Source organism: Schistocerca americana, chromosome 7 (genome assembly GCF_021461395.2).
Source record: "Schistocerca americana isolate TAMUIC-IGC-003095 chromosome 7, iqSchAmer2.1, whole genome shotgun sequence".
In the NCBI taxonomy this organism is placed as follows: Eukaryota; Metazoa; Arthropoda; class Insecta; order Orthoptera; family Acrididae; genus Schistocerca; species Schistocerca americana.
Genome location: NC_060125.1, coordinates 34,653,171 through 34,666,430, shown reverse-complemented (window position 1 = coordinate 34,666,430; position 13,260 = coordinate 34,653,171). Strand labels below are relative to the sequence as shown.

Genomic DNA, 13,260 nt, shown 5'->3' with positions numbered 1-13,260 from the left:
AGGTGCCGGGAACCCACCTGGCACAAACCTTTTTTAACGCCAACAACTTCAGTATTCTGCAAACACTTCCTTCCCTATCCCAATGTAGCGCAACAATTCGTTCACTGTGATGCGTCTGTCAGCAGTCACCAATTCGTTAACTCTCTGCACATTGTCTGGAGTGTGTGCAGTACGAGGCCTGCCGCTGCGAGGACAGTCCTCAATATTGCCGTGCCCGCTTTCGTCACGTAACCTGCTTGGCCACCGACTAACTGTACTGCGATTGACAGCAGCATCTCCGTACACCTTTTTCAATCTCTTGTGGATGTTTCCCACTGCCTCGTTTCCACAGCACAGGAATTCTATGACAGCACATTGCTTCTGACGAACGTCAAGTGTAGCAGCCATCTTGAAGACATGCTGTGACAGCGCCACTCACAGGAACAGATTGAACTAAGTTTGAAAACAAGTGGGAAGGTTTGTATCTACACACTGTAAAACTTTCACACATGCAGAATGAAAACTGTATTTTTACAGAAATAGTGTGCATTTCTTTTGGAGTGACCCCTGTAGTTCATTTATCTTGTAACTGATCTGTTACGAAACTTTTTGTTGTTATTGACATTTGCATAAATATGTGTTGTATCCATCTTGGATTATTATATTGTAGTTGATGACATTTGTCCAAATTTATATTATTATTATTATTACTATTGTTATTATGTTAACACTGAAGGCACCAATTGCACGTAAACATTTTCAGAGGTGGAATAAAACACATGTATTTTGTATTTGTATCTGGTGCCCTTACAACATAATGCATGCAGGTTTCCATTATGGTGGTTACAGAGGTTATTAATGTACCAGTGCTTCACATTTTCAATGGCTTATCTCAGGCTTACATTAACCTGTGATCTACCAGTGTTAATCACTTAAATATGTTACCTAGACAAATGTATTCCCGAAATTATATTACTCTACATCGATTACTTTTTGGTGTTGCAATTTTTTTTCCATCAGTATATATCACCAAAAATATTTTCTTTCTGCCATTACAAACTTACATATAAGTCATAATCTGTAAAACATCTCAGGGAAGTACTGAAGGCATTTTGATCTCATTTCCAGCAATAGGTAAAATGACTGACAAGAAAAGTTTGCGTGTATCACTCACAAATATTTTGTGTAATTGCCTGAGCTAAGACGAAACGAATTCCCTCGCCACTGTGAAATTAATACCATCGCCACAACAGGCGTAGAGCCACCCGACTACTGCGCTGACAGTCTACGCCTACGACACGTACAGTCTCCGTAGCATTTCAAAGTAAAGTAGTACTGGTAATTGATGCAGGAATGCACTTCAGTTGTTTCAGACGAGTTCCAGTACCTCATATAATATTCAGAGAACAATTCAATGTTTGTGTAAAAAATATAGTCCTATAGCCAGCTGTACCATTTTCTTCTTCAGGGACTTCCATCAGATCTTACCACTAATCACAATAGGGACAACAGCAGATGAAGTCAGTGCACGTGCAATTGCGTTGGCACGGCATATTAAAATAACTCGAAAATTAATAAAATAAATGAGACATTAAAATAGCAAATGCAAAATTACAAAAAATTTTAAAATATAACACAAAATCATTCTTAAAAGTGTTGGAGTTCTCAGGAACAGTATATGTCAGTATCAGTATTGATAACGGGCAAAAACTGTCAATTTTTTTACAGAGCTCTCAGTGCCCAAGTCCTACTCACACAAAATCCAGCCATCCAGATATTTTTCCCTAAATGGTTGGCCACCTGGATCTCCCGCTTGGATCACTCTCATTTTTGGCAATACCGAGGAGCACGTGCCATAAATCTGGACGAAATCAGTGGTGACGAGTAGGCGCAGTCCTTCGTGAGCTCAGATGACTGGATGACAGCTCCCTGCTGTTGCATCTCTGTGCCAGAGGTTATCGGTCACTGCGTGTGGCAAGTTGTGGCTCAACAAACCGTAACCGTGTGTTTCCAGTGGGTGATTGTACAGACGATGTCTGACTGTTACTCTGACCGAGGTGAGTCAGTTTGACCCGTGGGACGTCGAAAGAACTGTACTGGCAGGTGCATGTAGATAGACATAAAGTTCCCCGAGAAAGCCAACTAACAAAGTTTCAAAATTGAGCTTTAAGTGACAGCTCTAGGAATACACCACAACCCCCTATGTATCGCTGTGTCATTGGACTTGTAGGTACGAGAGACTAATTACAGTGTGTGCACACAGGCGTTTAAACAATTGTTCTTCCAGTGCACCAAATGATACTGGAATGGACAGAAGCACATGCAGTATAAAATCAAAGTAAGGAGAAAAATCAATATTACAAATAAATCACTGCACAAAAGAAAGAAAAACCACTGTGGCAACAAAATACATGGGGCTCACTATAATGGCTTTTCTCTTTTCTTTTAACTGACAGGACTGTAACAGTAAAACTGGTGCCATATTTCCAAAAATGTGTTATATATTCACTGAGCAAAATACCAACCAAAATACAAAAAAGTCACGAGCAATGGCTGTACGAGTTTGGATATCCAGAAAAATTCAGTGTAATTCTGGGTTACCATCTTCAGTTTACAGTCTTAGTATGATGCACTCTTATTTGACGACACCGAATCATCATCAAGTATTGAACACTGGTGACAAGAATTTGCTCAGGTCATACGTGTTGCAGTGTGACGCGGTCTACAGCATAACAATGTGCACTATTCTAAACACATTTTCGCGAATGCCATTACGTCACCACTAGAACTGTGACTGAACTGTTCAGGTGTCAGTGGGAAATATGTGTAACTGTCTCACCTCTCATGTGTGCTGGTACTTCCAAAATAATACTGGCCAATTCTGCATTCGTGTGTGCACAATATCTGTATCTGTTGTGTATGTTATTACTTACATGCATTTTTTCCATTACAATAGAAGTTTTCATTTCATTCACTTAAAACATTGCCAATAATAGGGTTCTCTCCTCTGTTTTGTGCTTACGTGGGGTATGACGTGTATACTTACGGCTGACTAGAATTTTCCCCTTTGGCACCGGTACAGTACAAAAAAAAGTAAAAAATTAGGAGACCGTACAAAGAAACACAACAAGGAAGACGACGATGTTCGGACAACCGGGCTTAATAACCCGCAGCTTATTGCTGTGAAGGGAGGGCCGGTGGTGAAGCCGTAGTGAAACCACCTGCGCAGAGACTGCAATGCGGAGACGAGGGGAACAGAAGAACTGGCGGGCCGAGGTACGAGGACTGCAGCCTCGGCAGCAGCGTCAGCGGCCTCGTTTCCTGTCAGACCGACGAGACCGGGAACCCACGTATACGTGACGGTGGCTCCGTCAGGAGTGAGCGAGTGACAGCTTTCGTGGACCCGTCGCACTAAAGGATGGACAGTCTGCAGCACACAGAGGCTATGAAGGGCACTGAGAGACTCTGAGCAGATGACGCAATCGGAAAGCCTCTGTCGCCAGATGTACTGCGTTGTCTCATACGGGGAGGAGAGCTGTGCTGTAAATACTGAGCTGTGTTCCAGAAGCTGAAACCGAAAAATGTTGGTGCTAATGAGGAAGGCACACCTGACACCACGGTCACTCTAAGAGCAGTCAGTGTACACTGAGGTACTAATTCGAAGTTCTGTGCAAAGGTCACGATACCGAATGCAATAGGGCGAGGCCGGAGTAGTGTCCTTACGAGGCAAACGAAGGCCGAGGTGAACATTGACTGCCGCACGAAACCAAAGTGGTGAAGGGTATGCATAAACGAGACACCCACAGTCTAGTTTCTAATGGACGAGGTACCGGTACACACGGAGGTGTTCCGATCTGCTCCCCGGGAAGTACCACAGAGGACACGTAGGACATTGAGAGACTGCAGTGGGCAGCCAGGAAAGACACGAGAAACGAACAAGAAAGTTTCCTATTGAGCACGAGTGCCAGGAATTTCGTAGTTTCGACAAAATGAAGAGAAACAGGTCTGAGGTGTGAAGACGATAGAAGAAACCAATTGCACCGGCAGAAATTCATACAAACTGTTGTGTCAGTGAGAAACGAAAGCCACTGTTGATGCTCCACGAGTAAAAACAATCGAGATATCACAGAAGGTGCCGCTCGAGTAGGCGAGTCCGTGGAGAACTGCAATAGATGGCAAAATCGTCAACAAGTAGGGAGCCAGAGGTGCAGGGCAGTAGACAGGCCATTGTAGGGTATATGGTGATAGCAAAGAGGACGACGCTCCAGACGGAACCCTGAGGCACACCGTTTTCCTCGATAAAGTCGTCCGACAAGGCAGAACCCACACTTACTTTGAAAACTCAAACTTTTAAAAATTCCTGAAGCAAGTGGGGCATGTAATTACGGAAACCCCACATGTAGAGAGTGTGGAGAATATCAGTCCTCCAGCAGGTGTGGTAGGCTTTCTCCAAATCGAAAAACACGGCCACAGTCTGGGATTTCCACAGAAAACTATTCACGACACTGGTGGACAAAGTGATGAGATGGTCAACTACAGAATGGTGCGCTCGAAAGCCACACAGTGCAGTGGTTAGTAAATTGCGAGACTCGAGCCACCGTACCAGCCGGACAGGAATCTTACATTCTGTCACCTTGCAAACCCTTGGTCCCAGAGAGCCATTGGAGGTTGGCCCACACAACCGAAGAGGGAGTAGAACTGTTAAAAGAACTACCAAAGAAAATCCAGGCATGTTCCCTAAGGGAGGGGAAAACGTCACTTTGTCCAGCACGGAAGGGAGAAGATGTTGCAAAGGCTGGGGCCACATGGTAGCCAAGCATGAACTCACCAAAGAGCAGCAAGCCCCATGCGTGCGCGTGTGGGGGGGGAGAGGGGGGGGGAGATCATGCATAAATCACATTTGTATTCGTTGATGCAATGGCACAGGCTCCAGCAAGGTAGGCGATACATTAATGAGAAAGTCCAGATGATACACTCCAGTTAACCTTTGTGGTAGCACTTATGACCCTATTAATCTAATGCCAAGCACACCTGCCCATAACTTGATTGAGAATTGGTGCTGATGCCCTCTTTCCTGAATTGCTTGAGGATTCAAAAAATGGTTCAAATGGCTTTGAGCACTACGGGACTTAACTTCTGAGGTCATCAGTCCCCTAGAACTACTTAAACCTAACTAACTGAAGGACATCACACACATCCATACCCGAGGCAGGATTCAAACCTGCAACCGTAGCAGTCACGCGGCTCCAGACTGTAGCACCTAGAACCGCTCGACCACTCCGGCTGGCGCTTGAGGATTCACACCTGCCTATACATGCTGGTTATGGGAATTCACAACACCATCTCAAGTGAACCATGCCTCATCGGTAAATAAAATCTCTGATGTGAACAGTAGATCTGCGGCGCACTTCTGCAACAGCCACTGACAGAACCACCATCTGTCGTGATGATCCTGTGGCCTTAGGGCCTGAATGTGCTGTAGACGATATGGGTAAAGTAACTGTTCATGAAGTACTCCCCAGATAAGAGAATGAGACATGCCTTCTGCTGCAGCTAATCATGGCAACTAGTCCCAGGGGTTTCTTCCACCAAACATAGTACAAGCTCCTCCTTGTCAGGTATTCAGACTCTGTGGGGCCTTCCACTGTCAGTCTTCTGAGGCGCAAGGACACCTGTGTCCCTCAGGGGCCGGAAAAGTCTGTCTAACAGCTTATCGGAAGCCATTTTGCACTTCAGATGCATTTCAGCATAGAGGGCAGGAGCTGACAGGCTATCTCCATTTGCTACACAGTAGCAGAATATCGTATCGGCCAGTTGACTTGTCGAGTAGCAGACTACCGTTGCTAACAAGTGGTGGAAGTGAGAAAATGTAAATGTACTATACCATTTGCACATACAAACAGTGCAATAACAGTAAATACATAAGTGAATCCGCATTTGGAAGAAGATAAAACACCGTGATACATACCCAGGGTTGACTGTAATGACAATAAGCACTCGAACATTATGAAAACTAATGCAGCCTACAACACAACTCTAACCACACAACTGGCTGCGGATCACTTAACGGTAAGACAACATAATACCATGCCGACACATTTGACAGGGCACCAATGCGATGACAGTGCTAATAACCACAACTGAGCATCGCGCAGCCATTCCTATAAACACGTCTATCTCAGAAAATATCGTTTGCAGACCAGTGTTTATTGTTTCTTTTTTTGATGATTACTACCACGTGTCGAAGTATCTGAAACTTTTTTAAACACGCTATATATATTTTGTAACAAACTTTTATCTAAAATTGTCAGTGCAGCTTAGTAGTCCAGGTGTTAATCATTACAGTGTAGTACGCCAGAGAATCGATTTAGTTTTTGTTAACTCCACTACAGATGTGCGAGAGGAAGTTTACCTCAGTGACAGAATTAAGCACAGCAATCTCGTCTTTAGGGGAATACAGACTAACTGCGAAATTGCTTGGCTAGGATATCCAGATTTACAGATTTTGCTTTGTGTATTGTAAAACAACATTGGTGCACTTCATTGGATAGGTTTTATTTATACTCTTTGCTAGGAAAAAATGAGTTTGTTAAATCTGCATTTTTATTTGGATTCCTACTCACTACATTTCAATTTCATTTTGTTTACAAATAAAAATACCTAGGAAACAGTCAAGTCTTTCTGATTACACCAGAATGGCTAATAGACAGGTCTACGCCATCTGAAGAACCCAATAAAGATCATGACACGAGACTCACTTCGGGTTGAGAACATCAGGCTTTGACTAGCTCTTTGGAAGTTCCTTTCAAGAAACATAACTCCGATCGGGAGTGTTGTGCATTATCTCGCACCTCTGACCTCTTCACTCACACAGGCTTTAAGTTACTCGTCCCCAATGTAACATCGTACAAACAGAAAATTTGACGGGAATCGGCACAGACGAGGGACTTCTTACACCAAAAATCCCACTTATTCTTATCAGTTTATCACTTCCCTTTAAATGTGTGCAATTCACGGTTATGCCAGACCACAAACAAAACACAACACCAGATGCTGCGTGATGCGGGTGTGGACCTTGGCGTCAGTCGCTTTTTGCACGGGCAGCTTTATATGGCTCTCTCCTGTGTTAGTGAAGCAAACAGTCTCTTTGTGCATGTCCCCAATCACACTGCTTCAAACACTGTATACAAAAAAGTCTGATTAGTAAAAAATATGTATGTGGGCAACACCAAGCTTGTCACCTAGTCAAATAATGAAAACAAACAAAAAATATATATACAATCAGTAAATAAGATACTTTGATTTCCACAGAGCAGTTATCAGTGTACAAGGGGGGTCCCAGAAGAAACTGGATTGTTGTCATAAAAAATTTATTGATGAACCTTTTTACAAAATTACTTCAGTCACCTTCAAAATACTCTTCATTACATGCGATGCACTTGTCAAGTCTCTTTTCCCGCTGTTGGAAGCATGTTTGGAACTCTTCAACTGTGATATTGTCCAGTGCCCTTTGCGAAGCTGTTTTTACTTTGTGGAAATAGGAAAAAATCGCACGGGGCTAGGTCCGGCGAATACGGAGTGTGAGGAATGACAGACCACCTCTGAGATGCCAAATAGTGGGTCATTCGTAAGGCCGTGTGTACTGGAGCATTGTGGTGATGCAGAAACCAGTCACCTGATCGCCAAAGTTCTGGGCATTTCCTCTGCACATCCTCTCGCAGACGCCTTAAAACATCCAAGTAAAAGTGCTGGTTAACAGTCTGGCCAGGGGGTACGAATTCCCGGCGCACAATTCCACGAACACCAAAAAAGACAGTGATCAGCATCTCCACATTTGACCTCACTCGCCTCGCTTTTTTTGGTCTGGGAGAGTTGGGAGTCCTCCACTGGCTTGACGCTTGCTCGGTTTCTGGGTCATACCTGTAACACCAACTCTCATCCCCTGTAATGACTATGTTCAAGAAGTCTGGACCACGTGCAGTCTCTGTTTTCAAGTCCTGACACACATTCATGCAGATGGTTTTTTGCTCCTGTGTGATAAGGCACGGAATAAATTTAGCAGCAATGCGTCTCATGTGCAAATCCTCACTCAAAATCCACTGGAACGAGCTCCAACTGATTCCTGTCTCAGCTGAAATTTGGTCGATCGTTTGGCGACGATCCTCGTTGATCTTTTGGCGGACCTTTTCAATGTTCTCCTCATTTCGCAATGTTGAAGGGCGTCCAGAATGAACTCGGTCTTCGACACACATCTCACCATGTTTAAAGCGCCCAAACCACCCGTAAACCTGTGTGCGGCTCATAGTGTCGTCCTGGAAAGCTTCCTGAAGCATTTGGTGTGTCTCCATTGCAGCTTTTTTAAGCAGGAAACAAAATTTCACACACACTCTTTGTTCTTTTAAAGTTGCCATAATGACTTTGCAGAGGTAACCCGCCAACAGTGAGGGAAACACAATACCAGACTTGCACGTTCAGCTCTACACTGGCGCCGTCTGCACAGCTGTTTCATGGAGGTCTGTACTAACGCCATCTAGTGTGAGAACCTTTACGTCTACGAGTGACAGCGAACTCGGAGTCCGGTTTCTTTTGGGTCCCCCCTCGTACATCAAGTATCATACTAACAAGTAATATCTTGGACCTCTTCCTAGATAAACTTCCCAGTACATTGACAACATTATGACTTTCCATCTCACATGAAACTGTCTTATGTCTTTCCATCTAACATTAAACTATCTTACTGGCAGATTTCAAGAGATCAATCAATAAAGAGAATCCAGAATGGAATGTATCAATATTATGACAATGATAGTTGCTACTCACCACATAGCAAAGATGCTGAGGAGCAGATAGGCACAGCAAAAAGAATATTAGAAAGTGAGCTATGGGCCAACAAGGCCTTTGTCAGAGATAGAAAACACACAGCTGATAAACATATGAACGTGACTGCAGTCTCTGGCTGTGGCCTCAGGTGCAAGTGAGCTGCAATTGTGTGTGTGTGTGTGTGTGTGTGTGTGTGTGTGTGTGTGTGTTCTACCTCCAACAACGTCCTTGTTAACTGAAAGCTCATTTTCTGAAAGCCTTTTGGCTGTGCCCACCTGCAACTCAGTATCTCTGCTACATGGTGAAGAGTGACTATCTTCTTCATAATATTGCTACAATCAATGAAGAGGGTGTCAGATGATTTCTGCACATCTCCGAACCAGTTTCAGAACACAAACTAAATTCAATTACTAACAAATTCACCTTCATTAACAGTTTTTCCATCATCAAATCTGTTGTAAATTGAACTATAGTAAGACACCACCTCTAAATCGTATGCTGCATCTCGACCTGAAATACGCTGCCCGATGACTGAAGTGAAGTGTCCAGAAGACGTGGCCGGATGACAGTGTAACACTAATTATTTACGTGACGGCCAGTGGTGCGTGTGTGTTAGAGTCGCGATTCTTTGTGACACACAGAATGGCCACCAGAGAGTGTTAATCTCGTTCGTGCTTCACGTTGTTATCGGCCCGGAAGGATATATAAGGGGCATAAACAGTGTCAGAAGTCGAGTAATCTCTGAGGAGGACACAGATCCTGTGAGACAGCGCTATCAGCACGTGACAAAGTTTGAAAGAAACTGCCGGCCGGCTAGTCGAGTCGTGCAGTACAGAGATTTGCCGGTCAGTCACGTGTGACAGTGGCCCGATGTCCGAGTGCGTGGGAACGTGAGGGCAGACATACTAGTCTAGTTTCTGGCCAACCACAACCAGGGTTGCCACAAGTTTCCCCAAGTGAAATTCCCTGATATTTCCCCGATTTCCACACAAGTTTTAGCATTTTTCCCTGACAAATTTTGAGGTATCGAGGGTAAGTTAAAACTTAAGTCGACAACCCGTCATTGCCACAATGGTACAAGAAATAATAGTGTAAACGAGGAAATATCTAAAAAAGCTTGCAAGCAGATGGCGTTTCCCAATGTGAGCAAAAATCTTAAGTACTAACATTAATATATTTTGTAATGAACTGTTTTTAGATGGAGAAAGCAAGCCACACGGTACGTGTGTCTCATTAAGACCACAATATTATTTCATTTCAATGAAATGAAACACATTCGGTGACAAAAGTACGCATTTCCTCAGAGTCACAAGACAGATTTAAAATAGGTTCACTGACTTTGGAAATAACCTCAGAAAAAAGTAGGCCTCTCAAAAGAAGCGTATAAGAAGGGGAAGAATTGTGTAAATCAGCACTGTAGGTGACCACCAATACAATGTCGGTTCTACTACGTTCGTTATTGTCAATTATTAGCCACTGCGTTATATCTATTATTTTACAGGTATTTCGAAAAATACACGAGTAAGTGGCATACAAACTACCAGCAACTGACACAATTTTCTTCTTCTCATTGTCCGTACTTTCTAATATGTTACCTACTTTTGAAGTGCCAAAATGTACTAGAATAAATAAAAGTCTATAAAACGCGACACTGTACAATGTGCTTGTGGTGAGACAGTTGCAGTTCCTGAAATCCGTCGCCCGTGGCCTCTGGCCCGCCGAGGAGCACCGCAGTCCCAGTCCACGGATAAACCGTGAAAATTCGCTGCGTTTAAACCACGCACAGGAGTTGACCGGCCTGCGGGCGGGTCGGTGGGAGTAGATCTGACGAGCAGGGCTCGCACACCAGGGGGGACCGAGCGGCTTCAGGTCGGCGAGCCTCACCCGTTACAGGTACCCACACAAATCCAGCTATTCACGAGCCGCAGACAGCGTGTCGACGAAATGAGACTGGGGCGATCGGTCCGCACGACAGGTAATTTGTTCGATTACTCTGAGAATCGATAATGATGAGGATAGGTAGCAACTCACTGTAAAGATGATTGCCGAGGCACCGACAGGACGTATAAAAGACAATTGTCCTCTCACAACTAAATTTTCAGCCATAGCTTTTGTCAGAAAACAAGAGCGCACATATACACACACGCATTCAAACAATCACACAGACACAACAAGTGCACACATGTTGTTGTTGTGGTCTTCAGTCGTGAGACTGGTTTGATGCAGCTCTCCATGCTACTGTATCCTGTGCAAGCTTCTTCATCTTCCAGTACCTACTGCAACCTACATCCTTCTGAATCTGCTTAGTGTATTCATCTCTTGGTCTCCCTCTACCATTTTTACCCTCCACGCTGCCCTCCAATGCTAAATTTGTGATCCCTTGATGCCTCAGAACATGTCCTACCAACCGGTCCCTTCTTCTAGTCAAGTTGTGCCACATGCTCCTCTTCTCCCCAATCCTATTCAATACCTCCTCATTGGTTATGTGATCTACCCATCTAATCTTCAGCATTCTTCTGTAGCACCACATTTGAAAAGCTTCTATTCTCTTTTTGTCTAAACTACTTATCGTCCACGTTTCACTTCCATACATGGCTACAATCCATACGAATACTTTCAGAAACGACTTCCTGACACTTAAATCTATACTCGATGTTAACAAATTTCTCTGCTTCAGAAACGCTTACATTGCCATTGCCAGTCTACATTTTATATCCTCTCTACTTCGACTATCATTAGTTATTCTGCTCCCCAAATAGCAAAACTCATTTACTACTTTAAGCGTCTCATTTTCTAATCTAATTCCCTCAGCATAGTCGTGTGAAGTTAGCACCCCTTTTTCGAGAAATATACATTTTTTTCAGAGTTCTTGATAGATATGGCATAGTTCTAGAGTTCTTTGTACAAAATTTCAATAGTTCTGCAGAATTTAGGGAAGAAAACAACAATACTCGAAAAAATTTTCGTATCGAAAACGTTCTTTGGCAATTTCCGCAAAATGTAAATAAGTACAAGAGTTCAGAACACAGTTCTGAACAGAGCTCCAAGAGTTCTTTCGAAAATCCAAGTAACATTTTTTTGTGCAGCTAATAGTTTACGAGATAATTGCATTTTAATGAGAAAATCTTTTCACTTATTGTGAAGTTGGCACCCTTTTTTTCACAAATGTATACTTTTTTCAGATTTCTTGATAGATATGCCATAGTTCTAGAGTTCTTTGTACAAAATTTCAATAGTTCTGCAAAATTTAGCGACGAAAACAATATTCGAAAATATTTTCGTATCGAAGACATTCTTCGTCAATTTTCGCAAATTGTAAATAAGTACAACAGTTCTGAGCACAGTTCTGAACAGAACTCCAAGAGTTCTATCGAAAACCCTATTAACATTTTTTTGTGCAGCTAATAGTTTACGAAATAATTGCAATTTAAGGAGAAAATCTTTTCATTTACTGTGAAGTTGGCACCCTTTTCTTCAGAAATGTATATTTCTTTCACAGTTCTTGACAGGTATGCCATAGTTCTAGAGTTCTTTGTACAAAATTTCAATAGTTCTGCAGAATTTAGGGAAGAAAACAACAATACTCGAAAAAAAATTTCTATCGAAATCATTTTTTGTCAATTTTCGCAAAAATTAAACTGGTACAACAGTTCTGAGGACAGTTCTGAACAGAACCCCAAGAACTCTATCGAAAATCCTAATAACATTTGTCTATGGCGATAATAGTTTGTGATAAATTGATTTAATGTGGGACACACTTTCTCTACAGAAAATATAAATATATTCGTACAACAGTTCTGATGACAGTTCTGGACACCACGTGAAGAGTTCTATCGAAATTCCTAGTAGAATTTTTTAGTGCAGGTAATAGTTTAAGAGGTAATCGCAACTTAATTAAGAACCCCATAAGAGCTCCTACTGTGAAGCTGGCACCCTTTTTTTCAGAAATATATATTTTTTTCAGAGTTCTTGATAGATAAGTCATAGTTATAGAGTTCTCGGTACAAAATTTCAATAGTTATGCAGAATTTAGCGAAGAAAACAACATTGTATAACAAAGCTGATTCAGGAACCCTTTCCTTTTGATACAATTCTTCCTGTTGCCACAATAAATCACTTGTGCATAGATTTCAACTGTACTGATCATTACAAAAATACAACCATTGACCAGCGGCGCACATTTCTTGCAGCGTTGTACAAAGCATTCGGCTTATCCGCTGTGAAAATATCACACTTAACGCTATTTTAAAATTTACGGTGGATGGCTTCCGTTTATCTACAATGTCAGCATCTATCGAATTATCTTCATGCAAATGTGATGCCTGGATCACTCACTTCCCCTTTTAGGTACGGAGGAAACTAGAGTTCAGTCTTGTGGAAGTCAAAAAAGGAAATGTGGGCAGCCCTTCTTTTACTGATAGCAAACTCTAGAGAAATCTCCACACTTGTTTTTCTTCATCA

The 13,260-nt window shown here is 42.6% G+C and overlaps 1 protein-coding gene across 1 annotated transcript in view; it reads right to left on the bottom strand.

Moving 5' to 3' along the window:
• Window positions 1-6,645: 6,645 nt before the first annotated feature.
• The window catches only part of LOC124622521, a 105,379-nt gene continuing 98,764 nt past the window's right edge, over window positions 6,646-13,260 (bottom strand). The window contains exon 8 of the mRNA XM_047148251.1: window positions 6,646-7,159. Coding sequence (XP_047004207.1) covers window positions 7,153-7,159 — 7 coding nt within the window. The 3' untranslated portion in view covers window positions 6,646-7,152. The remainder of the gene's footprint in view (window positions 7,160-13,260) is intronic.